Source organism: Zeus faber (assembly GCF_960531495.2).
Source record: "Zeus faber genome assembly, chromosome: 2".
In the NCBI taxonomy this organism is placed as follows: Eukaryota; Metazoa; Chordata; class Actinopteri; order Zeiformes; family Zeidae; genus Zeus; species Zeus faber.
In genome coordinates, this window is record NC_137189.1 from 31494284 (window position 1) to 31519852 (window position 25569).

Here is a 25569-nt window from a genome sequence, read left to right on the forward strand (position 1 = left end):
TAAAGGACTTTAAAGGACTCCCAAAAAGTAAAAATAAAAAAGACTAACGGGGGCAGAAAGATGCACGACTAATGAAAAAAATATATATAATTATTAATAATAATAATAATAATAATAATAATGAAATTAATGAAAAAAACAAAACAGATTGCCTCATTTTCAATGATTTAATGACATTTAATTAGTCATGTCAAATTAGTGCTCAAAGGCCTACTTGCCCCGCTAGGAGGCAGCGCCCACCAGTTTCAATACCACTGGTTGCGTTCATACAGATGCTGTACTAGCCGCCGTACCGTGCAGAACTGGATTCCTCTCACGCTGTTTCCCAGTTTGTCCAGCGGAGGAGACCAGCACATGACCCCCATCACGTTGGGAACCACAAGCAGGATCCCGCCAGCGACGCCCGACTTGGCCGGCAGCCCGACCTGTGAGGACACGATGGTACAAACACCACGAAAGTCGTATAATCTTTATATTCAACTTCACAAGAAATGTAGAAGAAAACAATTCCAACTGCTACATACATTTTTAATTTGACAAAAGGTTGAATCATTCAGCCTCCTGAGAGAGATAACGTACAACAGTTTTATAAACATGCATTGGTCATTTCAGACACCAGATGATTATTCTACCATTTATACGGAAATATAGTTTTGTGCAAAGAGCCCTAAACTATTGTGAGAATTATTTGAGAATTAACCTCAAAAAAATGATTCAAGACCAGTTATTCAAGAGTAATCATGATCGTGATCCTTCAAGGTCTAAATAGATAACCCAAAAATGTAATAAGGATAATATTTACCCATGCAATACAAATAAAAGGTTATTTTTGTTATTATTATTATCAATGATAATAATAATAACAATAATAATAATAATAATAATAATAAAGTGGTGTAATAGATAGTTAAACATCTCAGTACTGTTATACTGTATGTCAGCACTTGTGGAATGGTGCTTGTCCAATTCAATCTAACTCTTGTATAATATAAATATAGAGCATGTCTGTGAGTTCTTGGGCTAGAGCCAGAGGTGAGAGGTCAGGGGTCAGCAGACAGAGGTGTGAGTTCACAAAGAATGGATTGCGGCCGCTAATGGCACCATGAATTGAGCATCAATCTCACCCACTGTCTGCGCCGTCATCAGAATCACAAAAGGTATTGCGCTAATGATAAGACAGCGTAAACAAGGCAATAAAGTTCTGCCGCTGAATGCAATTTGCCCTTGTTTTGCGTCTCATTGCAATTATCGATGTGGCAAAATAAATAAGAGCAATGGTTCCCGGGGGGCCCCCAGCGCCGACGGGGCTCCCCGTGCGTAATGGGGGTCGGGGAACCCTTACTGTTTGCTCTCACCGCACAGTGGAGCCATTTTTTTATTATTTTTGGCCGCACAGTTACACCAACTCTCTGAAGACGCTAATATTTTCACTCTAAATGCGTGTGGATATTAGCGCTGGTGTTGGTGAATTGGACTTTTTTTGCACTAAATGTATGAATAATACTTAATTTAAATACGTGCTAATAGCACCGGCGCACCAAGATGCTATTTGCGTGGCAGCGCAGTTAGGGGCGCATTTTCCCCTTTGCGTGTACTTTGAGAATCACACGGGTTTTTTTTCTCTTATTTGCACAGGTTTAGCCGCGCAATCCTTTTGTGAATTCGCCCCAGAGTACTTTGGTGGCGGAGCGGTACTGACGTGGAAGGCGAACTGGCCGGAGAAGTCGTACATGCCGCAGGAATGCATCAGGCTCAGTGTGTTGCGCACGGCCTCGGGGCTCAGCACGCGCTCGCCCGTGATTGGACAGAAGCCGCCGTTGGCCAGAGTGGCGGCCATGACGCTGGCGCTCTCGCAAGTCACCTCGATGGAGCAGAGCTGGCGGAGAGAGGAGAGGGAGAAGGAGAGGAGCGCGTCAGGGCCGAAACATACCCTACGGCGGAAAACCTGTGAAGGGCTGGAGAATCTTAACGTGACGCAAAGTCCTGCTGCAGTGCCATGTGTTGCCACGAGAGGGCGCTAAATCAAGCAACAACAGGAAACTGTCAAAGAGCCTCCTCCCTTATGTCCCTCATGTTATTTGTTGTTATTTATTTTATTCCATGTCTTCAAAAATATTTTCCCCATCCTGGCAGTTGAATTGTGTGTGTTTATGCTTACACACATTTATTTTAAGAAACTCTCTCCTCAAAGAGGAGACCCGGGCAGATTTGCCCTCTGCTGCCCCCTGGTGGTCGACAGGTGTCACCACCTCAAACAGAACACCGGTTTGTACAAGCAGACCGTGCAGTGCGTGGAATGGATTCTGGACAGTGCGGCATACATGAGAATTTCGTACTGGGAAGCGTTTTGGACATTATTATATATAGTGAGGTTGCGAGAGTCATACCAAGAAAAAACGGCTTTCATAACAAGACTCATCAAATTTGGTGGGAGTAGTAGATGTAAATGAGTTTTGGGATGCAGCCACATTCGTTAACATTTTCTTGGGCAAACCTTGTCTATTACGCACGTTCATACATTGCATTACATTATGCATGACAACTTATTGTGCGTAATCTCCGGAGACTCTACAGCAACAAATTTCTTAACACAACACACACATTTGTGTTGCAATTCCATGTGTGTCCAGTTAGGGCCGCTAAATGTGAGCTGTGTTCAGGAGCGTTTTACCTGGAAGTAGAAATCCAGGATGGAGGTCATGTCGGTTCCCTCTGGGAAACACTGAAAAACGACAACACACCATTAGCATGCAACAATACTGTATTCTCCGGAATATATGATGGACTAAATAATGAGTTTTACCTTTTTCTCCTTCAGGTAGTAACCAATGGCAAAGTTTCTGTCTCCAGACTCTCGCTCTGACTGGAATCTGGAGAAGGGGGAGAGAGAAAGTAAGAATTATTTATTATTAAATAATTATATTCTTCTCGGCAACATTGATTCTGTGTAATGAATTGCTTCTATAAACAGCTGCTATTTCACTGCTTCCAATGGGTCTTGCTAATACTCACGTGGCGTTGCTGAAGCCGACGTACTCGTTTCCAGCCAGTTTGTTCATGAAGTTCATGACCTGCAGCACCACCGTCCATCAAGCATTTCCAATATGCATCCAGGAGAAAGGGAGAGAAACAGAAAACAATGAAACAAGCAATACGCAGTCTGGATTAACGTCACCAAGGCAACCCGGGGGATGTTTGGGCTGGTCACATGACACAACATTTCTAGCTCGTAGGATCTAGATCATTTTTGAAAAGCCGGCTTTACACTGAATCCGACAAACGGCATCAACAAACCACAAGTTGGTTCATTTCTAGCCAGCAAGGGGTAGTGTCCGACTGCCGGATTAGTGTTGGATCCAGTGTAAAACTGGCTTTAAACGAATGGAGAAGAACATTCGTGAAATAAAATGAAAACATGGCAATTAGTTCCTGTTTTTCCCCCTTTCACGCGCTGTGACAGTCACTTTCTAGCCGTGGGCAAGCACGTTTCCATGCAGGGTTCTCCCGTTGGTCCAGCCCGGCCAGGGAATAAAGAGATATGAGCAAAGACCGTTCAACAATACTCACATAGTCAAATTTCTCTGCATTGCTTGCTCCGTGCTGAAAAACAAACAAAACAAAAATAACAACACAATTATATATAGCTTGACGCAAAAAAAAAAAGTACAATCATTTCACCTTATTTATACAAATATCTCAAACAGTTACTATCGTGGCATTAGCATTAGATTAATTTCCAAAATGAGATGGCTCCATAAAGCTAGAATAAACAGTACAAGGCAACTACATAACCAATACAGTTGAGAGTAAGAAAAAGTAGGAAAAAGAAGCTTGGATTGATTAAACAGGCAGAGGTGGTTATTATTATTTATTCATCATTGTTATTTATTGTTATTTATTATTATTATTATTATTATTATTATTATTATTATGTCTAATCATGTAACCAAATGAATCAGAGTGGGAGAAGAGCTGGAGATTAAATAAAGATGTGAAATAATACTGTTAATCCACTCAGACCTTCCTTAGAAAACAACAATATATATAAAAACTTATATCTATATTGTTGAGATTAGTAGGCTGGTAGAATAGTAAAGTCATAGTAAAAGTGAAAATGCTTAATGCTAAGTAGGAATCGTCCATCTCCATTTAATGTACACGGATCACACTGTCAGTAAATACTGATTTCTAACTACATTGTCGAGATTTAATATGAAGTGAGTCGTGAGATCTGGTCACTGGGGTTAGCATTTTAAGAAAACCTCAACAGTGTACTACTGGCGGCATTATAATGTCACAGTGCAGCAGTCCATCAGTAATAAGCAGTAATTAGACTGAATGTGAGTGTGTGTGGTATGTACTTGTTGGTTGTCTCATCATTCATCACAACTACAGTGCTTTCATTAAAACAGCCGGGTGGCAGCTGTAGCTTGTGCTCTGTTCTCGGCGTGGAGTTGGCTGGTAGATCTATCTATCTACAGTATCCATCCATCCATCAATTCATCCATCTGTCTATCCATCCATCCATCTATCTATCTGTCATCCATTTATTCATCCATCTATCTCTATCTATCCATCCATCTACAGTACCTTTCCATCCATCTGTCATCCATCTATTCATCCATCCATCCATCTAGCTCTACTTTATCAGACACTTGAGATAAACAGATAACTGTTTACTCACCAGACTATTAAAATAATTCCATAGAAAATGACATAAAACAAAACAACCAAAAAAAAAACTCAAACAAATGATAAAATAAGAATAGAAAGTGCCTTGTTTCTAGGAAGGGATGGGACTAGTGATTCTACCGGCCGGCACACCGCTTTCCTGTTTATAGCCCGGACGTATAAACAGTTTGTAGAATGTATGAGTGCTGAACACGGACAACCACACACAACACACTCAGCACATACAGCCATGAGGCGGCTAAAGCCTCGTGACATATCTACACCAAAATATGAGAGAGGGAGAGAGAGAGAGAGAGAGAGAGAGAGAGAGAGAAAGTAAGCTTAGAGTAAATAATAGTTGAAAAAAAAAAGGAAAGAATTACCAAGGTCATTGACCTGTTGGCAGTGGTCATAATATCCCACAGATCCTAATGCTGTAAAATATGCATAATAACACATCAAAGCACACAGGGAGCCTGGACACATCACATCAGGTTACAGTCGGTTGTTGCCTAGCAACACAGCATGCAGGCCGAGTGTCATATTAGTTTACAATTTTTTAACAGTATAAGGGTCCAATCACAGGACGCGATTGGTGGAGATTTTTATCATTTATTCTTACCCCATTACATCTGCCCCAAAAACATATTCAATTGTTGTTTCTATGTGTGAAATTCAATGTTTTCTTCAATTGTTATAATAGAGGAGCAGATAAGCCAACGTCTTAATCTCCAACCAGTTTTCATTAGCACTGTGATGCCGTCCAATCGGACTATTTTGAACCAAAACCAGTTTGACACCCCTGCTCGAGATTCCCCGCCGTGTTTATCCAGGAGGCTTACTGCAGGAATCTGGTGTTTTTGTATTCTTCATTGCTGTACGTGCTCAAAAAGCCCATCCTGCACTTAGATCAATATACAAATCAAATTGGATCATATACGAAAGCAAGGTGCAGATTTTCGTAATGAATTATTCAATGCATTGCACAAAAAAATAAATAAATAAATAATAATAATAATAATAATGAAAAGAAATGATAACACAGAGCTTATATTCAACATTTGTACATCCAAACGAACCTGACCAAAAATATTTATTAAAAACATTATAATGTATATATAATAATCTTACTAAGTAGTGTATATATATATATATTTTCTTTTCCAATGCATGGGTAAAAAATGTAATGTTATGGATTCATGTTTTTCCAGAATATTCTAAGCAATGTTTAAGACTCAAAAACAACTAGACTTGAGTAAATCGGGGTGTGTGTATAACAACCAGTATTTAAGTTCAGGAAGGAATACTCAGAGCAGAGTTCACACAGCAGAGTAAATAAATCTTCCAGTCGGCCAAATCTTCTTTTAAACTTACTCAACTTTAAGCATTCTTGTGTTTCTCTGATTCTTTAATAGTTTAATAGTTAATATTCTTCATATTAATTGAATAGTTTATATTTATGAGATTGGATTTCTTTATATATGGATAGAATGGATAGTTTCTGGTATTCTTTGCATTGTTTGTAAAAGGGAATACAAGTTTAATTTAAAAAGTATATGAAATAAATATAGAATGATATCAATATTATATATAATAAAAACAATTTCTCTATCAATGAGGGATTATACCACATTGGAGCATTGGATCCAATTTTATATACTTGAGCAACTTTGACAGGTCAACAACCTCATCCGGTTGGTAAAATATTGTGGCAGGCGAATATTATATTATAATATATTTCCATATATTAAATGAATAATATATGAAAATCCTTTCATTCTGAAGCAGGTTTCTGAATCAGCAGAAACGTCAAAGTTAAGCTCCGTCCCCTGTTTTTCGGCGCAGAGTCCATCTTGTATCCTAGTGAATATACATATACAGGTATATTCTTTTGATTGGCTGTCATTCATAAGATCACATCCATTTTTATTTATAGACATTTAATCCACACCCTTTACTATGAGTAAAGAGTGTTCTTTACTCTGTGACTAAGATAAAGTAGCCCTGCGAGCACCAAACAGAACATTTCAACAAAAACAAAATAGGCTGCAGGTACAAAGTGCCATTGTTTCGTAAAGTGTACTGTATTCACGTACTGTTCATGGATCATACTGGAAGTAAATAACGCAAGTCGTTTACGTTCGTTTGTGGCAGAGTTGAAATAAACGACTTGGACTGATTTGGGAGAAGGAAGACGTGCTCCGGCTGGTTTGTTTGGAGTTGTACACAGTAGCAGCGGGAACTTGCCGTGTCCAACGGAATTCTGGGGCTTCCAGTGTAATCCACTGTCCAACATGGGCGATGTCATGGATTACCACTTTAATTTCTTCAAAGTTGTAGTGAACAGCACTAATCCCTGCTCTCTGGTGATTTGATCGGTCAAACGCCGGCCCCACCCCGTCATGGCTGCCTCAACTCGGCCAAAGAAGAGACATTTTCGAGGTGAGGCCAAAAATACAAACGTGACGCGCATCTGCATCATCGGCGTTCGTTCAAACCGCATTAGCATTAGCTTTAGCATTCAAACTGACATAGAGGAAGTGAGGTGTTCTGTGTCAGAACTGGTTCTAAGAGATCACGTTTGGCGTCACCATGTCCGTCTCTGACTCAGCGTTATTAATCTGGGATGCCAATTTGAGAATCTAATTTTAGATGGGCGTTGATGAAAGGGCCACCCGTGATTGGCTGCTGTTGGGTGATGTCACGAAGACGAGCGGCGCCACCCAATCGGCGCCGGCCCTTGGCCACCAGGTGCGGCCGAGCTGGGACGCTTTCACCAAATCCCCTGCGGGGTGGGGGATTATCTATCATCTATAATCTCCTCATATTCAGTAATCCGCATGAAAACAAGTCCTCCAACCGGATATTCATTTAGTGTCGCCCAGATTCTGCTTGGGTACAAACTTTAAAATGAAACCTCGAACTTTCAGAATGCCACACCCACTGAGTAGCAACAATGCTAACAGACTTGTTCCTCCTAAAAAATAAAGGTAAAGAACTCTGGAAATCAATCGTCGAACCAGCCATTATCCAGTACAACGCGAGGGGCAAAAGCAGTGATTTGGGCTTTGGGCTGCTAAAAGGTACTTTACTGTACCTTGATGAGGGACGTACAGACGATAGCGCCGGCGTTGACCATGGGGTTGTGCGGTTTATCTGTGGGAGGGAAGCAAAGAGAACACAGCAAGAACAGAGATTTCAACACTCACAACATGCATTATAGGGCAGTCAAACAACACACACACACACACACACACACACACACACACACACACACACACACACACACACACACACACACACACACACACACACACACACACACACACACACACACACACACACACACACACACACAGCGTGGCCCGTTTGTCCAAAATGTGACTCTCCACTGCACGCTTTAATCTTCTTACACAACACACAATAGAGATGTTTAAAAAAACACTTCCATATTTTCTCTGGGTAGATAACAGCTGCCAGGCAGGAAACCAAGGAAGGTTTCGGTTTAAGAACTACAGCTCAACATTATTCTCTAACTAATATCACGATATGACGGATATGATTGAAAACAGTTCATTTGCCTCATGGAAACCAACAGGGGGCAGTGTTGTAAGGATGGGTTCACTATTTTATATATATATCTCAATCTCGCCTCTCTCACTTTTTCTGTATTTATAGGTTTATTGAATATTGCCATTTTTGTGTTTGGCTCTATTTTTTTTCTGGTTTATTGTTGATTTAGAGGTTTATTTTATTGTATGGTTTATTTTAATTATGTTCAAGATTCAAGATTCAAGATTCAAGATTTTTATTTGTCACATACATATACATACTTCCATACATATATGCAGTGAAATGTAATGCAACGCACCCGGTGATAGCACACAATAAGTCCTAGGAAAAAGTACAAAAATAAAATAAAATAAAAAGTAGAAAATTCCTTTCTAATAGACCGACTAACTGACTCCTAAAACGTAATACAGTAAGTGGAATACTTATAGAATAAGATAAAAAATATATAGAATAAAATACAATAAAAAATAAATTGAAATAAAATGGAATAGGTTCTTTGTTCTTTGATCATTTTAAGGTGTACTGCATACCGCCATTTTTTCCATTTTTATTCTTATTATTGCCTTTTTTATGTGATCTGTTGAGACCACAAGTATCAATCTATGTATCTATCTATCTATCTTTCTATTCTATTGAACCATTATAGATAGATAGATAGATAGATAGATAGATAGATAGATAGATAGATAGATAGATAGATAGATAGATAGATAGATAGATAGATAGATAGATAGATAGATAAACTCTTTATTGTCATTGTACAAGTAGGATACAATGAAGTTTGTCCTCTGAATTTGACCCATCCTATACCTAGGAGCAGTGGGCAGCCGCAGTGCAGCGCCCAGGGACCAACTCCAGCTCTTTGCCAGTGCCTTGCTCAGGGGCACCGGCAGACATGCATGACCTAACATCCATGTATTTTTGATGGTGGGAAGAAACCGGAGCACCTGGAGGAAATCCACCGCTGTAGGTTTAGCAGTAGTTTAGATAAGCAGACATCTAACCAGCCAATCACAGAGCCGATCCAATCAACCACATCAGCCAGCCAGCCCGTAAGGCGTCTGCGGGCTCACCTTCTTCGTTGAGGAAGAGCTTGTTGAAGCGCAGTCCGCTCGGCTCCTTCCCGATGAAGCGGTGCACGTACTCCGTGCCGTGGTCGTGCACGGCGATGGCGTACTTCAAGGGCTTCACACACGACTGGAGGCAGAACGGAACCTTGGTGTCGCCCACTGTGTGTCTGAGAGAGAGACAGAGAGAGAGAGAGAGAGAGAGAGAGGGATCAATTTCCCATCATCTGAAGGTTGAAGCATTGAATATTAGTGGAGGAGAAGTTATCATTTTGAATTACCATTTTGTTTTATGTAATGCAACTCAATTAGATTATTTTAAGTTCAAGTTCAAGTTCAAGTTCAAGAGATTATTTGTCACATACACACACACATACGGTCGTACATATATGCAGTGAAATGTCATGACACCCGGTGATTATGCACAAGCTCTATAAGCTTGAAAAATACTCACATGTGCGTAATCGACACGCGGCGCTCGCGCAGGCGGCCGCAAGGGGCGGCGCCACAATCGCGATTCTGGGTTCTATAATTACATAATAGAATGTGTCTGTGTTTTATTAAATATACATCTAATTCCTCCTTAAAGAAACTTTACCATAACTTAAAGTGGAAATCCGTGAGATTTATATTGTAAAAACAAATCCCATATTTGATACTTTGTTTAAATGGCAATTTTCAAAATACAGCCAGTATATTATATAAGCTGCTTCCATTGCTGATGGCAGGGTCCGCCACCAAACCTCGCCCGCGGTTAGTTAGAAAAAGCAGCGTGGCTAGTTGTCAGCAAACTGTCGATATGGATAAAAAGTCCACAAAAAAAGAAGAGTACCTCTGTCCATCCACAGTGCACAGAGACACCGCCCAGAGATCTGGACTGAACCGGGCCAACTGGGGAATGTAGTCCGCCACCTAGAGGACAAAGAGACAAAATACAAGATACGTGACGTGAGTACAAGTAGAAAAGTAAGCTAAACTTCAGTGTTGCCATTGGAAAATATAAATTAAAAAAACATCTGACACTCAAATCAACCATGTCAGATATTAAAAGAAAACTCATTATTTTATTTATTTTCTGCAATTTGTTTTGGGGCTATGTAGTCTTAAAATAATGGCAAACTAAGTGTAGGACTACGTTAGAGTAATGGATTGAATCGCCACTCTGTGCTGGCTGAAACTTAAAAGTTTAGCACTCTGGACCTGGCCGACACCTAAAACCAGGGTGAAACCGAGTCAACCCACCTGACCCCCCGACATGTTTTTGGCGTTCTCGTAGAGTTCGTCGACGTGTGCGCGGAACGGCTGGAAGTCGGGGATGACGAACTTCTTCCTGAAGGCCTGAGTCAGCAGCACGATGTTACTCTGCACGCATCTGGAACGCAGGCGGCAGGGTGAGCATCCCATAATAACTTGCATTTACTCCCGATATGTGTTTAAGGTTAACAAATCTGTCCAAGCTTTATAAAACAATGGGGTTGGGACAAAATATTATGAGACACCGCCTGAAAAAGGCATTACATTTGGAAGGAACTTAACCCCAATTACAAATGTTGCTGCAATGGTGTGTGGGGATAATGAGCAGCCAGCCAGGCCATTATCGCAAATTAACGCCCGCAGTGTGGTCAGGTCCTGTATCACCCTGAAGGGAGTTAATTCACCTTCAGACAGAATATTGATTTGAAATGATTTTGGAACTAGTAAACGCCGGCAAAACAGTTTACCGACTCCCGCCAGTTTTCGAAGAATAGTCACAACAACTGCAACAACATGGCGAACTATTCACCCACAAAGGAAACTTTGCCGTGCATAAGACAAAACTATTCAATGTTATCAATGTAAAATTGGACACATCCGCATTCATCTCTTTAAGTCTTCCGGCGTAGTCCCCTATGTGGCGTCACAAGATGTCACCGCAAGCTCATGTTAGCATTAGCATTAGCATGCAGACCGAGTGATATGAGGGACGTGAATCGAGCCGCAGAAGTGGTTGCCTGTGATAATGGACGTTATTAACAGAGTGCAGTCATTATTCCGAAACAATTGACCGCTGACAAAGCCGCAGTTGACCAGTGAGAATTGAGAATTCCACAGAGCCGTGTAATAACTTGCTATAGCGCTGACACTTTGATATGCGAGTTCTCAAAGCAACACGAGCCCACTGAGAGAGTTCCAAAGACACCAAATAACTTCACAGATTTTGTAACCAATGCCGCTGGAAATCTAACTTTCCATTTGATGCGTCATGAGGGAAACAGTCGCAAAAATGAAAATAGGAGGCAGGTCGAAGCTCACCGACCGGGATGGACAGACATTTAACAGGGTGGTAGAAATACACAGCCTCGTGTAGAAACGACAGGAAACGACCTCCGGAAATCAAATCAAAATCACTTCAAGCAATAAAACTGCGAGCGGAAATTTGGGCAGATTTGTGAATTGTGTTGTTTGTTTACTTTACTTTCGACTGGAGTTAGTTTGTTTACTGACCACCAGGGCTTCTATTTACTGCTAAACTACCATCGCCGCAACATTCCTGCTCGACAACCCAGAGCAAGAGGAGCGAAGACAGACAGACAGACAGACAGCCACCCCCCTCCTGTTTAGGAGGACCTAAACCACAGCAGTGAGACGAAGATAATCTGCGATACCAGTGTATCCGAAAAGACCTCTGTGGATCCGCCTACCTCGGGAATCCAACCTTCACATCTAATCCTGGTGGCATGGCATCCCTGTGGACATAGCGCAGCCCCCTCTCCCTCCCTCCCTCCCTCCCTCCCTCCCTACGAGGCTCGGGACTATAAATAAATCAGAGGGTTCAGCCGTGGCTCTAGGCCAGAGACAACAGCACGGAGGTATGTCGCTCGACTCCAGGGGGCGGCCATCACGTGATTCCCCCTGGTGGCGCACAGACCTATCCGCCATGTCCCAGCCAAGCAGTCCTCTGGCGTTCGCTCGCTAGATCTCCCCTGGGTTCAGATCTCTGACTAGTCTGGTTCAAGCTTTGAATCCATTGATAGGGGCCCTAAACTAACCCAGTGTGAGAAGTAAAAATGACTGAAAATAATTGTTTGCACAAGTCATTCGCCAAGTCTAAATTGACAAGACTATACAAATAAAGGTTGCATATTATTGTTATTATTATTATTATCATCATTATTATTATTATTATTATTATTATTATTATTATTATTATTATAATTAGGGGTCCAGCCAGCATATTGTTGTTGTTGTTTCTGGGATTTCAATTTTTTCTATCGTTATTATTATTATTATTATTATTATTATTATTATTATTATTATTATTATTATTATAATTTTTCAGGGTAAAAGTGTCTGGAAAAAGACAACCGCTGGACCCTCGGACATGGTTGATGTCTCGTTAGAACTCCTGGTTCGAGTTTGATCCATATCGATTTGGGGCAGGAATTGGTGAAAAAACAATTAAGTTTGACCAGAAGTAGAAGAACCTTCGGGGCATCGCCGGTACGCGAAGGTTCTACAACTTCTGGTCGAGCAGTGGAGCAAAATCAGTTTGTGGGGCGGGGCGCTTTGTGACATCATCATCCGATTCATTATATATGTGCAAATTGTGACTCGCATGCACGCATGTGCGAGACGTGTGATGTAGACTCCATTGGTCTGTAGTGGTTGCAACCTGCGTGTGTGTGTATGTGTGTGTTTGTGTGTGTGAGTGTGCGTATGTCGTCTTAACTGCTTGACGTTGTCGGGCTTTTCGTTTGATATTTTATCTCTTTTGCCCTTTTTGTAAATAAACGCATTCTGTTCGCATCTAACCCGGTGTCAGATGCAGTGTTCTGTCCTGACTTATTATGCAGGATTCGAGCCAGTCGCACTATACAAATTGCAGGTGTCCATGATGCGTTCCATGAACTCGGAACGCAACGGAAAACTAGGACTCTGGAAACTATAATTAATCACAGTGTCGTCACCGCGCCGTTACGTCGCTCCGTCATCGTTGCCCCACATGGCATCCAACGCTCATGTGTCCGTCACTTCATCATCATTGCGCGACACAGCACACGCGTGTCCAAGTAGGAAAGGAGAACACAGTGGATCACCGCTACACCGCCTTCCACAAAGTGGAAAGTGCAGCTCTATTTCCACAGGCAACACAGTGAGTTATAACAATGAGAAGTTCTGGTTTACAGGAAAACATAGATGGTTCTTTTAAACGCATTTCATCTACATGCAACTGCCAGCAGCTAAACATAGAGGGCTTCATTTGAAAAAGGAGACGGCATTACTTAAGGATCATTTCATTTATCCTGTGCACAGAATCACATTTTATATATTCTGCATATTCATTTCCTTTTTTCTAGAATATGCAAATTGTCTGTACAGCAGTGCACAAATTCTGAGTTAGAGTCCAAGTTTGAGAACGTGCTGCCTAAAATCCACTCAAAAATGAAAACTGTAAAGGTCACTCCTCCGACTCTACTAGATGCAGCCTAATGAGGCAGGAGATAGCAGAAGATCTTGGAAAACACCATTATTCACGTCTGAATTTGGACCAAATGAACGATTCCCACCTTTATTTACCCAGATCAGCATCATATTTGGCTCACTGATACAGTTTTTTAAATTCTGCAGGTCTGGATGACCTTCAGAGAAAGACGTGAGACCGCTCCCGACAAAAAGAAGCTTGATGAATTATTAACGGGAGGCGGTGGCACCGAGATTCTCCAGTTCAGCCATGAATCATTTATACAAACGGACCCTTTCTTATAACAGCGTTAGTCCGATAACCCCGAAGGCCGCCGCGAAAACAATGTGACCAGTGAAAGGATGGATAAGGTGAAGAAGGGACGACGCAGGGGAAGGAGTCACGACGCATGACTCCCATTACGTACAAGAATAGAAACTGCTATTTCCAAACAGTGGACTGCTGCGACGATCTGAGAGTCTGCGTGAACAAATCGACATCCTGCTCCAACGGGGAAAAAAAATGCCATTGAAACCCAAAACGATTTAATTCTAAAATAGCTGAAAATGTCTCAATTTTCTCTTCGATGAACGACAATCATATCAATCAGCATCAGAACGATAATCAAGGACTTTTGTCAAATAGCAGACCTCCCTGTGAGTATAGTTAGCATATCGTAGAATAATTTATAGTTTTTATTTTTACAGCAAATGTAAATATGCCTACTCGTGTTGATTTTGTACATTTCAATACTGAGGTATATGCTGTTTGTTACTGAGGCAACAACCCACGGTTGAATGTTAATGCTAAACTCGTGTACTACCCAGTACACTAATGCCGACTTTCAAAGTCGTCAGATCACTGCACTGTTCACACGACACAACTTTCGGTCTTGTGATTGGGAATCTTGAGGTCGTTGTGGTTTGCGCGCGACACGACAGATCTGTCACCAGGAGGAATCCCCGACCAGTCTGTCGGGTCTCTAAACTACTTTTTTATCGTGAAAGCGCATGCGGGGCGGGGCAGGATTGAGCTTCAACTAGGATTTTTTATTTTCTATTCAATTCTTGATCTCTGTTAAAAAAAAAAAACGGAATAAAGCAGAATTTGAATATGAAGTATATTAAAAACCTAGAGAAGAAAAGTAAAATAGGTATGTTGTGTGTTTCTGGCTGCACTGCTTGGTGCAGCAATTGGACGTACTTCTTGAAGAGGTGGCGGTCCAGGGCTCCGTCCGACGTGGTCTTCATCGTCACCTTCAGCATCTCCATGCACTCCTTCAGGCGCGGGTCCCCCGTGCGAAGCCCCGTGGCTTTCAGCGCCTTATTTTTTGGAACGTAGTGAGAGTTCTCAACAAACTCTATTTACAAAAAACTATAACTACAGCGTAAGTGCCGGATTAAAACATATATCAACAAACATATACAGTATAACCATGTTTATAAATGCTGTTTCATGCTTTTTACCTACCATCTTAATTGCATCTGATTTCACTTTAAAAATAGTAGGTTATTGCAACAACAAAAACTTTGTATTTGAGTGTTATGTAACATGTTTGTTCTATTAATATAAGTTATAAACATAGTTGAAGTACAATTGTGCCTTTTAACCAAATATGACGGAAAAGCTTGTGTGGGGCGCATTTAAATGCCCGACTAGAAATTCACACTTGAAATGATAAGTGACGTCAGCACAATGCAACGCAATGCTTATTTTTGATGACAGACGGAAATTTAAGTTGTCTATTCCCTTTATTCTATATTCTTCATGCAATCTTTTATAACCGGAAGAATAATTAGTGATGAGCACAGCGCAGGGACGCGAAGGATCACCGTCTGAATTTGCCTTGACTTTGCTATCGTAGGCAAAGCAGCAGCAGCAGCAGCGCGGCTCTCTCCCCGCGGCCGCAGAGCTGTTCCGAAACGAAAGAAAACCGTCCCGAGTTGACCGAATCAGCGTCTGATTCGGTCAACTCGGGACAGTTTTCTTTCAAGTTTTCTAAATGTTTGTCTGTCTTACAGAGGGGGAGGAGCCAGGAGCTCAGGGAACGCCATCCCTCCTGTGCCCAGACTGACTGCTACCGTTGTTATTATTATTATTTTTAATTATTTTTATTATTATTACCTTTTGGCCAGCGGGCCTTTTCGTTCATTGTTACAATAAAAATCCACGTCATGTTGGCGCCCCTCTCCCAGAAGGACGCCGTCTCCCTCCCCAAACCCGTAGCTGCGAGTAGAGACTTTTTCAAGTCGCCAATACCGCCATTGCACCGGTGTTTCATATGAGATGTCGCATAGTCGAAGCTAATTTAACTTGGTTTTAACTGCATAATGGAGTCCCTAAATGGTGCGGATGCAAAACTACTGGAGACGAAAGGTTCGTGAGATTTGACTCTTCGGTCTGGAGCGACTCGGTAGAAACACCCGTCACATTTTCAGACTCTTTGCTCGACCGGCGGACGGCTGGAGAGTCAGAAGAGCGGGCTGGGTTCTGGGTTGGGAATGGAATTCACCGCGTCGCGGGGAACAAAAAAAAACGACCTTGCGAGCGTTCGCGTCCCGACCCGGGCACTCACGGTGGTGAACTTGTGTGCGGGGATCTTCTCCTGGCCCTCTGCGATGGTGTAGAAGAGGAGGTCCTCCAGGCTGGGCAGGACGCCGGCCTTCCTTCTCCTGGAGGGGGGGAGGGAGGGACACAAGACGGCACGGTGAGGAATAAAACCCTACCGAACAAAGGCCGAGCCGGACCCGGCCATAGCGCATCGACTGGGGGGGAAATGGGAGGGGGGCGGCGGTGGCAAAGGAGAGAAGTGTTCACACTGAAAGGAGACTTTGACGTTGTTATGGAAAAGGAGTACGCAACACTGTATTAGTGTTAGTTAGTTGAGTACGACACAGATGATCGCGAAGCAGTATTGCTGGGCGACTAACTCTCAAGCTTTGATCCCTGAGCTGCAAAGGGAATGGAACCCCCAGCGCCTCGCTCCACGCTGCTTTTTAGCTTTGTTCGGTGTCGCTGATGAGACATAAACTGGAACTTGTAGAGACGGCAGCCGTGGCGATGACTCATGCTAAAGCTCGGGGCACAGGCCGCCATGTTTTCCAGGAGGGAAGCATCGGGGGCCGTTGGTCTGTGGCGCTGCCGGTACGGATTCAGATTCAGACTTTTAAGTTTGGGCTCCTTACAACACCATGACTGGCGTGTAACCAATTTCCCTCATTTCGCAGATATCTCACATGCCTTTTTTTCAATGCATAGCTGAGATCATTTTTTCATTTAAATGTCACGTCCCATCAAAGTAAAGTGTAACAAGGCCTGGGTTGAAAGGCAGCAAACCTATCCTTTAATATCTGACATGTTGGATATGGCTTCTGGTGCTGAGGATATTTCCTGGTACTCTCAGGAAAATTAAACCAGTATTGGTAAAGGTGCCTCCTAATATTCACCAGTCCCTCTCTGTGGTTGCTTGACTTGACCAGACTGATTGAACCGTGCTTCATGACCAACTAGCGGTTGCTAGCGGAGCTAACAGAGACGAGGTAATGCTGCTTGTTTGGCTAACGCAGCGCTCGTAATTTAGCCGCACTATAGTACAACAGGGACTAGCTAATACTGCCTGTTTGGCTAACACTGTGCTAGTAAGTTAGCCTCATTGTCTCTTTATGTCTGTGATGTAAGCTACTACTTTGGAAACATACGGGAATGACTCTTCAATGGAATGACCAAAGACGTCGTATTTGGTGAAGCAGCACATTCCACATGTCTACACATCAGAGGAAAAGCGTAAGCGGGTTAGCGGCAGACATTTAGGAGTTTCATATCGACCACAAAGCTGTGGGAGCCCAGGCTGGTGCCCTGCAATGCATCATGGGACACAGGGTCTGGGTCAGCGTGTATGAAGGGGGGGACGGCAGGGGCACTCCTCTCCTCAGCCAGCCAGCAACGACGTACTGCCTATAGAGGCTAAATAATATACGTATTATTCCGGTTTGATGACAAATTAACAAGCGGAGAACTTTGTGTATGAGATTAATAAACCGGCTTTGAGAAAATATATCTTCAACTGTTTTACGAACGCTAGCTAACACTGGGGAGTACATTCAAATTAAAAACTGCATTTTTGATGTTCTCCACTCCCACTGAAGGCATACTAGTGTATTATATAGCAAGTAGCTGTTCAATAAGCAGGATAATGTGCAGCCGGCCCCTCATTATCGCTCTTGTATCACCTTACGTATTGGTCAGAGGCTTGTGCCGACTGGCGATCGGATCGGATATCGACGATTGCAGGGATAATCTGACCATTTGTTTTTTTTTCCGACGCCGATATTAACTAACTCCAGATGTTTCTGGTGGAGCCGCATGTCCTCTGTGGAAGAGACGGTGGCTGCGGAACTCGCCAAAAACACAAAAGAAAGGCCCTCTCTAGAGCCAGTGTTTGGTTTGTCCGTTTTGGGCTACCGTAGAAACATGGCGGTGCAACATGGCGGCCTCCCTGAAGCGTACCCCCTCCCTATGTAGATTTTTTTTTTTAAAAGGCTCATTCTAAGGTAACACCAACACACATTTCTTATTTTCATGAGATTATACACCAACTAAAACATACTTGTGAATATTATATTCCATTCCAATATTATATTTCCATTTCAAGTCCGTTCCGTAAATTCCACACACTGCACTTAAATAGATTTCTTTAACTTCAAAATATTTTATAAATGTTTAAATCATGTAACTTTAACTGTACTGCATGCAGAAAGCCTAAAGGTTTGACGATTTCCGAGCTCCGTCGGAAGCTGACCCACGCTCAAGACGACTATTCAAAATCTTAAATCCAAATGAAATTCTAACGTCAATAATAATAATAATAAATGATTTATTAAAAGTGAATAAATCTTTCTTTCCACCTTGTCCATGCTGGCGTTTCACTGGCGTATTGTGACTAACTCCCCCCACCTCTCCTTCTCCCGCCCCCCGCTGACCATCAGTATCGTCTATCGAGGATCTTGAGTAGCTGCGATTGGACGGTATGAAAATATAAACCACCACCCAACCCTATTTTGTCACCCTAGAACCTTCCGTCAGGTTCGATGGCATTTTATTTGTTTGTTGGTTTGAATATTCGATGACTCTCGACGACCTTATTACTGGCGGGTGTGGGGGTGATGAGAGCAGCGGGAGAGGAAGAGGAGGAGGAGGAAGCTGGGAGTGTGTGCGGCGGCGGACGGGCGGGCGGGGGGGGGCAAGTAAGAAAGGGTTGGACGAAGAGAAAACACAACTCTACTCCTACAGGAAGTGGGGGGAAAAAAAATGAAATCAAAACTTATACTTACAAATGCAAAGCAAGCAGATCAACGAAAGAGAGAGAGAGAGAGAGAGAGAGAGAGAGAGAACAGATGAAATAATTTGTGAATCGGTCAATGTGAACACAGGGCAAAACACCGGCGTCACCAAGCCACCACGTTAAAAAAAAAAAAAAAAACACACAGCTGCAAGAGAACAGAGGATTTGCTTGTTGCCGTTTTGCTCATTCATATTCACTCATTCATTCATATCAGTTATTACCACGAGAATCAGAGCAATTTACACAGAGCAGAGATATACGCCATAATATCTGCTTAATGAATTCCAAATCCCAGCTGAGGTTCTTGACAGTGAACTCCACAGTAATATAAATGACGTCAGACCAAAACTCTATTTTCACGCATTTACATTAACAAGTGTATTGTACTCCTTGAAGGATACGTTAATTGTTATTAATATTACTACCATGCTTCAGCAGAGCGGTAAGTTTCAAAATTTTAACACTAAAATGTACAGTGAAGTTGTGCTATGAACAGTTATCAATGATGGGGGTAAAAAAAAACATTTTAATAAGGACAGGGCTTGAAAAATAACCAAGTTATCCTTTCATTTCGTGACAATGCACTGAAAGAAGAAGTATCAATTCAATATTATTGTTAATCATCAAAACTCATGTAGTCCCATGAGCTTCATTAGCAGATTTGTTATCTGCTTTTAAAATGTCACTGACTACACTGTAAAAAATAGAAAAAACCTTCACCAACAGCAATTACATGGCACATATACGAACGTTCAGCTTTATTTTTGGCTCGCTCACAAGAGATACACAACTTGGGTATCACACTTAGCAACAGGCTCGATAGTATTGACGCAACTCAGTCGATGCCGTGAAAGCATCACATTTCTATTCTCAGCCCCACTCACGATTGGCGATGAAAGGTTTGACTTTTTTTTTGGATTTGGTTCTTGACGAGTCATTCAGTTAAAAATAAATAAATAAATAAAAGTTATTTAATTTTTCGACTCTTCGTTCGTTTGATTCAGGTGGCCTACAGAGAGAGAAAAGTGGATTCAGCTCGGGGGTTGTGAATGGAATCCTCTTTATTCAGCCTGTTTTGCCTTGGTAAGTCTGCCTATTGTCATTTCGTGAGACTCTTTTGCTGGAGAGACTCCAGACTCCTTACTCCTTTAAAAAGATCTTTGTTGGCTCGGAACGAATCGTTTGGTCTTGCACCGCTACTCATGATGTGGGAATCGTTTGGAAGAATCTATCCACTGCAAGAGTCGTAGTGGTATCAAATCGGAGCGACCCCGCCCTTCTGCAGTGGCGTCCCTCCCCGTGGAGGGTTGCGAGCGAGTTCTCTCCCTGTCAGGTTAAAGGTGGAGCGCCAAACATCTGGGGCCCGGCCGGCGAAATGTAATTAAACCTTCAGCCACCCTCAAAGGCTCTGATTACCTCAGGATCCCTCGCTACAAAAAAAATAAAAACCTCTCTCTCGACCTCTTCACAAAATTAATTCTCACTGTGAAACACAGTTCTGTAGTCTTAATCACGGAAGCATGGCGTTTCATTTCCATAAAAAAAGACATGGAATTCAAACGAGTGATCGTGATCGATATATCAACACTGTGTGATAATAAACGCCTACAGCAGTGCAGGTTTCTCCAATCCGTCGTGAAGGAGTCACGACGGATTGGTTCTGCGTGCAGGAGGACATAAATCCTCGCTCTTGTGACTCGTTTTCCTCCCTGGGGGCTCCACAATTGCGGCGGCTTCGGCTCCGGAAACCATGGAGAACCGTGAGTTCGACGTCACATACTGTTACAGCTCTGCCTCGCTGTAGTACGTGACGCATTTACTCTTGTGTATTGAACACAACGGAATAGTTTGATGCTCGATGGTATAGATGCAATTTGGTCACGCCCATAAAAGCCTCAAACTATCCGGTAACAACCGCAGGACACAGAGGAGCCTAAACAGTGGGACAGCCTCCCTTCTTACCTGCGCATCATGGTCCCCTGGAGGAACATGGGCAGTGAGAAGAGGCTTACAGATGGTAGTTGGCAGAAGCTAATGAGGCGTTTTACAACCCTATGTTTCCGAGACGCAGGTTATTGTGGCGGTCGGTGGGCCAGATATTAGCGATCTTCGAGCTGACACACGGAGAGAATAAGGCTTTCACGCGTTAAAGCATCCGATCCAGCTGCTCTGTTTGTTTAACGGACTTCCCTGTGGGCTACACCCTTGCTTTATATGGCAAGCTCCATTACCTACGGTCTCAGCCAAAAAGTAGTGAGGAAGGGGCGTTATGATGCAGCGGTTGCCCCCCTTCAAGATACTATGCGTTGTTCTAAATGTTGCGAATTGTAATTTGAGAAATAGGTAAAAAAGTAAGCAGAAAGATGTAATAAAAGTGCAAGGTCCTGTCACTGATGAGTCTCCATCCTGAAAAGTTTTAAAACCAATTTGACTTTCCCCAGGGAATGGACCGGTCTTCTTTGTTTTCCTTAAATTTTCTTTTCAGGTTGTGAGGTAGAGAGCCACTGGGAATACAAATATATGTCAGCATCCTCCATGTGCCATGTGCGATTTTCGCAGATTTCAGCGCTGCTGAGTCACACTTTCTTTTTGTAATTTCGATTGAATTACATTTGTTGAGAAACGTGAATATTGTGACAAGGATTGGTGCGTTACATTGAGAGAACATGTTTCCCTTTACTGCTTAAAAAAAACAAAACATGTTCTAACGTGCAGTTCCTCCTTAAAACTCAATGAACAGATTGAGTTGCGTTCTCTTTCAAGTTTCCCACTGTGGCTGCACGATAAAAACTCTGGACACTTCAATAAAGCATGAGCAACAAAAAAGGTCAAACCGACTATTAAATTGAAGCAGGGCAGAAGGAATGTATCGAAAGATATGCGAATATCTAGACTGTTTAGGGGACAGAACTGCATCAGGGCTGAGATGACATCTGACACCTTCATTGGGATGTCACAGGGTTCCACTGAAAGCTGCTCAATGACCATATTGATTTCTGGCCCTGGCCTCCTCCACCTCTCCGGTGTTTGCAGAGGTGGAGAGAAGGTTTCGGTGCAGCTGTGTTCACTAACCAGGCAGAAGGCTTTCAGTCTCTCACACGCACACGCGGCTCATTTACATCTCATTAAAACGTAGGGAACTTGACAGCACAGAGCTGTGTCTGGAGGCGGCTATCAAACAGATGGTGCTCTGGTCCAGGTACAACCCCGGTGCACGTTTACATGCAGACCAACACTCGCCCTTCTAAGATGGCACATGGTGGTCCTCCCTGATCTCCTGGTATTTATATTTGTTTTCATCCGGTCATTTCCTCATGCCATGTCACTGACCTCCATGTCACTTCAGATCCGCCCACTCCCTTTTGCTTTGCTGTCACTCCCTTCCCTTCACCTGGTTTCCCCCGCCTGCAGCGCATTGCCTTGTCAGTCCCCCAGTATAAATACCAGTCCGCGTCCCTTCGTTCTTTGCCAGATTGTCTCTCCCATTACGCTGAGCTCTCCCACACTGCTACCTGGTTCCTGTAGCTTCCGTCTAAACCTCTGCCTTTTTACCTGGACCCTGATTCGCTGCCTGTTTTCCTGCTGGATACGTTTGCCTTTTTTTTATTGAGATATATATATATCAATTTATTTTTTTGGGGGGGGGAATAAACATTGTGGACTTTGACTTCTTAGCTGATTGTTTTTGTGTCGTGCTTACGGGTTCACATCTGTTCTGAGTCAGTGAGCGTAACACATGGTCACGTAAATTCACCAGATTGAGATTTCCACTAAGACCAGTCTCTCTCTCACACACACACACACACACACACACACACACACACACACACACACACACACACACACACACACACACACACACACACACACACACACACACAGAACTTATCTGTTGAGGCTAGTCAGTGCATCATGTGATAAATAAAAGGTTTGAAACTTAGCACTGGTTAAAAATGGTTCAATAGTTCCTAGTTCCTAGTTCCATGCCAAGAGAGCTGTCGCCTACAGTACAGTTAGAATTATATTTATCTTCCGGAAAGGGTCAATATCTATCTCGCCAAGTAGGACAGTAAATTCCAGCTGATATGATCACGTATTGAACTGAGCCTTGACCAACAGCAGTGTGCTAAAGCAAGAGGCCTCCTGGAACAAGAGAAATGAGATTCCAATACCGTCCAACCTTCACAAAGTCACTGAGCAGAGGATGTTGTTGCCATGGAAACACGTTCAAAGTGAACCAGACATCATGCGTTATTATTGCTGAGTGTTTTTTAAAGTAATTTCAAAAGAAGTGCGTTAAGCAGCTCAGTGAGTTCAGCGTGTGACGACGGGATGCAGCTGCTGGTCCTGATGAGAGTGGAGATCACTGGCCGCCTTTTGGCAACCGTCAGCCGTCCCTGCCGGCGGTGACAGCAGGGCCGTGCTTCCTGGGTGCGTCAGCCAACACGGAATACCACATTAACAGCCTCGGCTAACAGTAGCTTTCTGATGTTGTGCTGATGTACAGCAATTCTATGACATCCACACCAAAATGTTTTTGTGTACATACTGGCAAATGGGGCGGTAACACACCATTGGTAACTGCTAGGTCTTGGACAAACTTTACTTCATTTACTTCGTAAAGACTTTTATACCAAATTTTATCCTGTGCATAGAACACTTTGTTTATTCTGTATATTTCTGTTTTTTGTTTCAGGGTTTTGGGGTAGATATAGGACCTATAAGCAATGTCAATCATACTCACACACATATTGACTCAAAGCTTCTATATATATATATTATATATAGTATATATACTGTATATATCTGAGGAGGGGTCATCACATCACAAGACAGTGAGGACATTTTAAAAGTTTTCAAAAGATTTTCAGGTTTATTGTCATTTTTATTTGTTTAACTGTTTTAGGTTTATTTTTTTATTATTATTGCTTATCATTTTGATGAGCTGATGTAATACTGCATTTACTCAAGTATATGCCTATGCATCCATCCATCCATCCATCTATCTATCTATGTGAAACTGTGGAGCAGCCATCTTTTGGAGGCAAACAACTCGACAGGTCACACAATTTCGCCGTGACCCCGCACCGGCTTCGGCCGCACTCACTTTTCCGCGACGGAGGCAGCGGCGTCCTTGCCGGCTTCCCCGTCCGTCTTGGAGCAGAGGGACCGGGCTCCGTGTCTGGCGGCGAGCCGCGGCGTGGACCTCCATCCCGAGAAACGCCTCCCACCGCCCGGCGACCGCACGTCCACACCGACGCCGCTCGTCGCAGTGAAGCCCTCGTTACAGACGACACCTGCCAGGGGACGCTTCAGGCGGGGTTCCAACAGCTTCTTGAGCGGAATCGAAGCCCGGAGGTGTAACATTTCGAGGCCGCGGGGAGAGGGTCGTGTGCGCGGCGTGACGGACCGGGTGCGGAGCGGCGATCACGGGGCTGCGTGTCGGCTTTAACGCGGCCCGAGGAGCGGATCTCGCGTCAGTGACTCATGCCGCGTTCGAGGCCGGTGGGAGAGACGGCCAACCCACGGCGACCTCCGATCTGAGGAGCGCCCCGCTCAGGTCGGCTCGTCGGCGCACAGTTTATTACCTAATCGCAATCGTTAGAGCCGGTCACGATTTGTTTTGTGAAATCGTCGGATCGCAATGATCACACGTTGCAGTACAAATTCGAGGGGGGGGGGGGGGTTTGAGCCTGCGACAGAAACATGTCGCAATGAATAAAACGTGAATGAGGCGTGTTTCCAACAGTAGGCTTGAGTAAAATGAACTGACTTACCAAAATGTTTATGTGCCAGTCTTAAATGCCACTTAGCCAATATACTGATCTTCAAGGATAGAAGGATAAGCTGATTCTACGTTGTTATCGCACGCTTATGCCACTATTATAGTGGCAGTACAAAACAATGCCACTATTATAGTGACAAAATGAACAAAAATACATTTAAATTGCTTATAGCAATTACACGTACAATGAGTCGCCGTTGAGCAACATTTTATGATTGTGACAGCCATACTTTCAAGATGTAAATATCACGTGTAGGAGCTACCGAATCGTTTGGAACCTAATCAAAATTGCTATTGCACTCCATATAAATTATATGATTACATTTTAATTGTATTGGGTATTTGGATGTGTATACCCAAGTTAAAGTCCCTGTAAAGCAACCATAAATGTGTTCTGAGTTTGTCACACCACAGAAACAGTTTTATTTTATTAACCACCCAGCCAAATTTGAATGATTAAAAAAATCTCCCAAGTATATAAATGTAGGTTTTAAAATCGTGGGGAAAAAAGGCAAATCTCTCTGTTCTGAGACGCTGGGGGCGTGTCCACTGGAGAAGCTGAAACCACGCCCAATCGCGGGGGCGGTGCCACAAGTGTAAAATACACCTAATCCAACATGTACATATATACAAACCCAAAATCAGAAGGTCGATAACGGGCTATTTTTCGTTGTTTTGGTTTCTTTCTGAA

General features: G+C 43.0%; 1 protein-coding gene across 2 annotated transcripts in view; it reads right to left on the minus strand.

The window, feature by feature from the left end:
- The window catches only part of glsa (glutaminase a), a 30356-nt gene extending 6076 nt beyond the window's left edge, over positions 1-24280 (minus strand). Inside the window, exons 1-13 of one of the 2 annotated variants that reach the window (XM_080024633.1) lie at positions 24201-24280; positions 16328-16424; positions 14956-15074; positions 10554-10683; positions 10144-10223; positions 9318-9481; positions 7769-7827; positions 3568-3600; positions 3013-3071; positions 2804-2870; positions 2672-2722; positions 1700-1876; positions 294-425 (exon numbers count right to left, since the gene is read on the minus strand). In XM_080024633.1, the coding sequence (XP_079880759.1) occupies positions 294-425; positions 1700-1876; positions 2672-2722; positions 2804-2870; positions 3013-3071; positions 3568-3600; positions 7769-7827; positions 9318-9481; positions 10144-10223; positions 10554-10683; positions 14956-15023 (1020 nt within the window). In that variant the 5' untranslated portion in view covers positions 15024-15074; positions 16328-16424; positions 24201-24280. Of the gene's footprint in view, positions 1-293; positions 426-1699; positions 1877-2671; positions 2723-2803; positions 2871-3012; positions 3072-3567; positions 3601-7768; positions 7828-9317; positions 9482-10143; positions 10224-10553; positions 10684-14955; positions 15075-16327; positions 16425-24200 lie in introns of those variants that run through there. The other variant, XM_080024632.1, reaches the window with a different exon arrangement.
- Positions 24281-25569: the final 1289 nt, after the last annotated feature.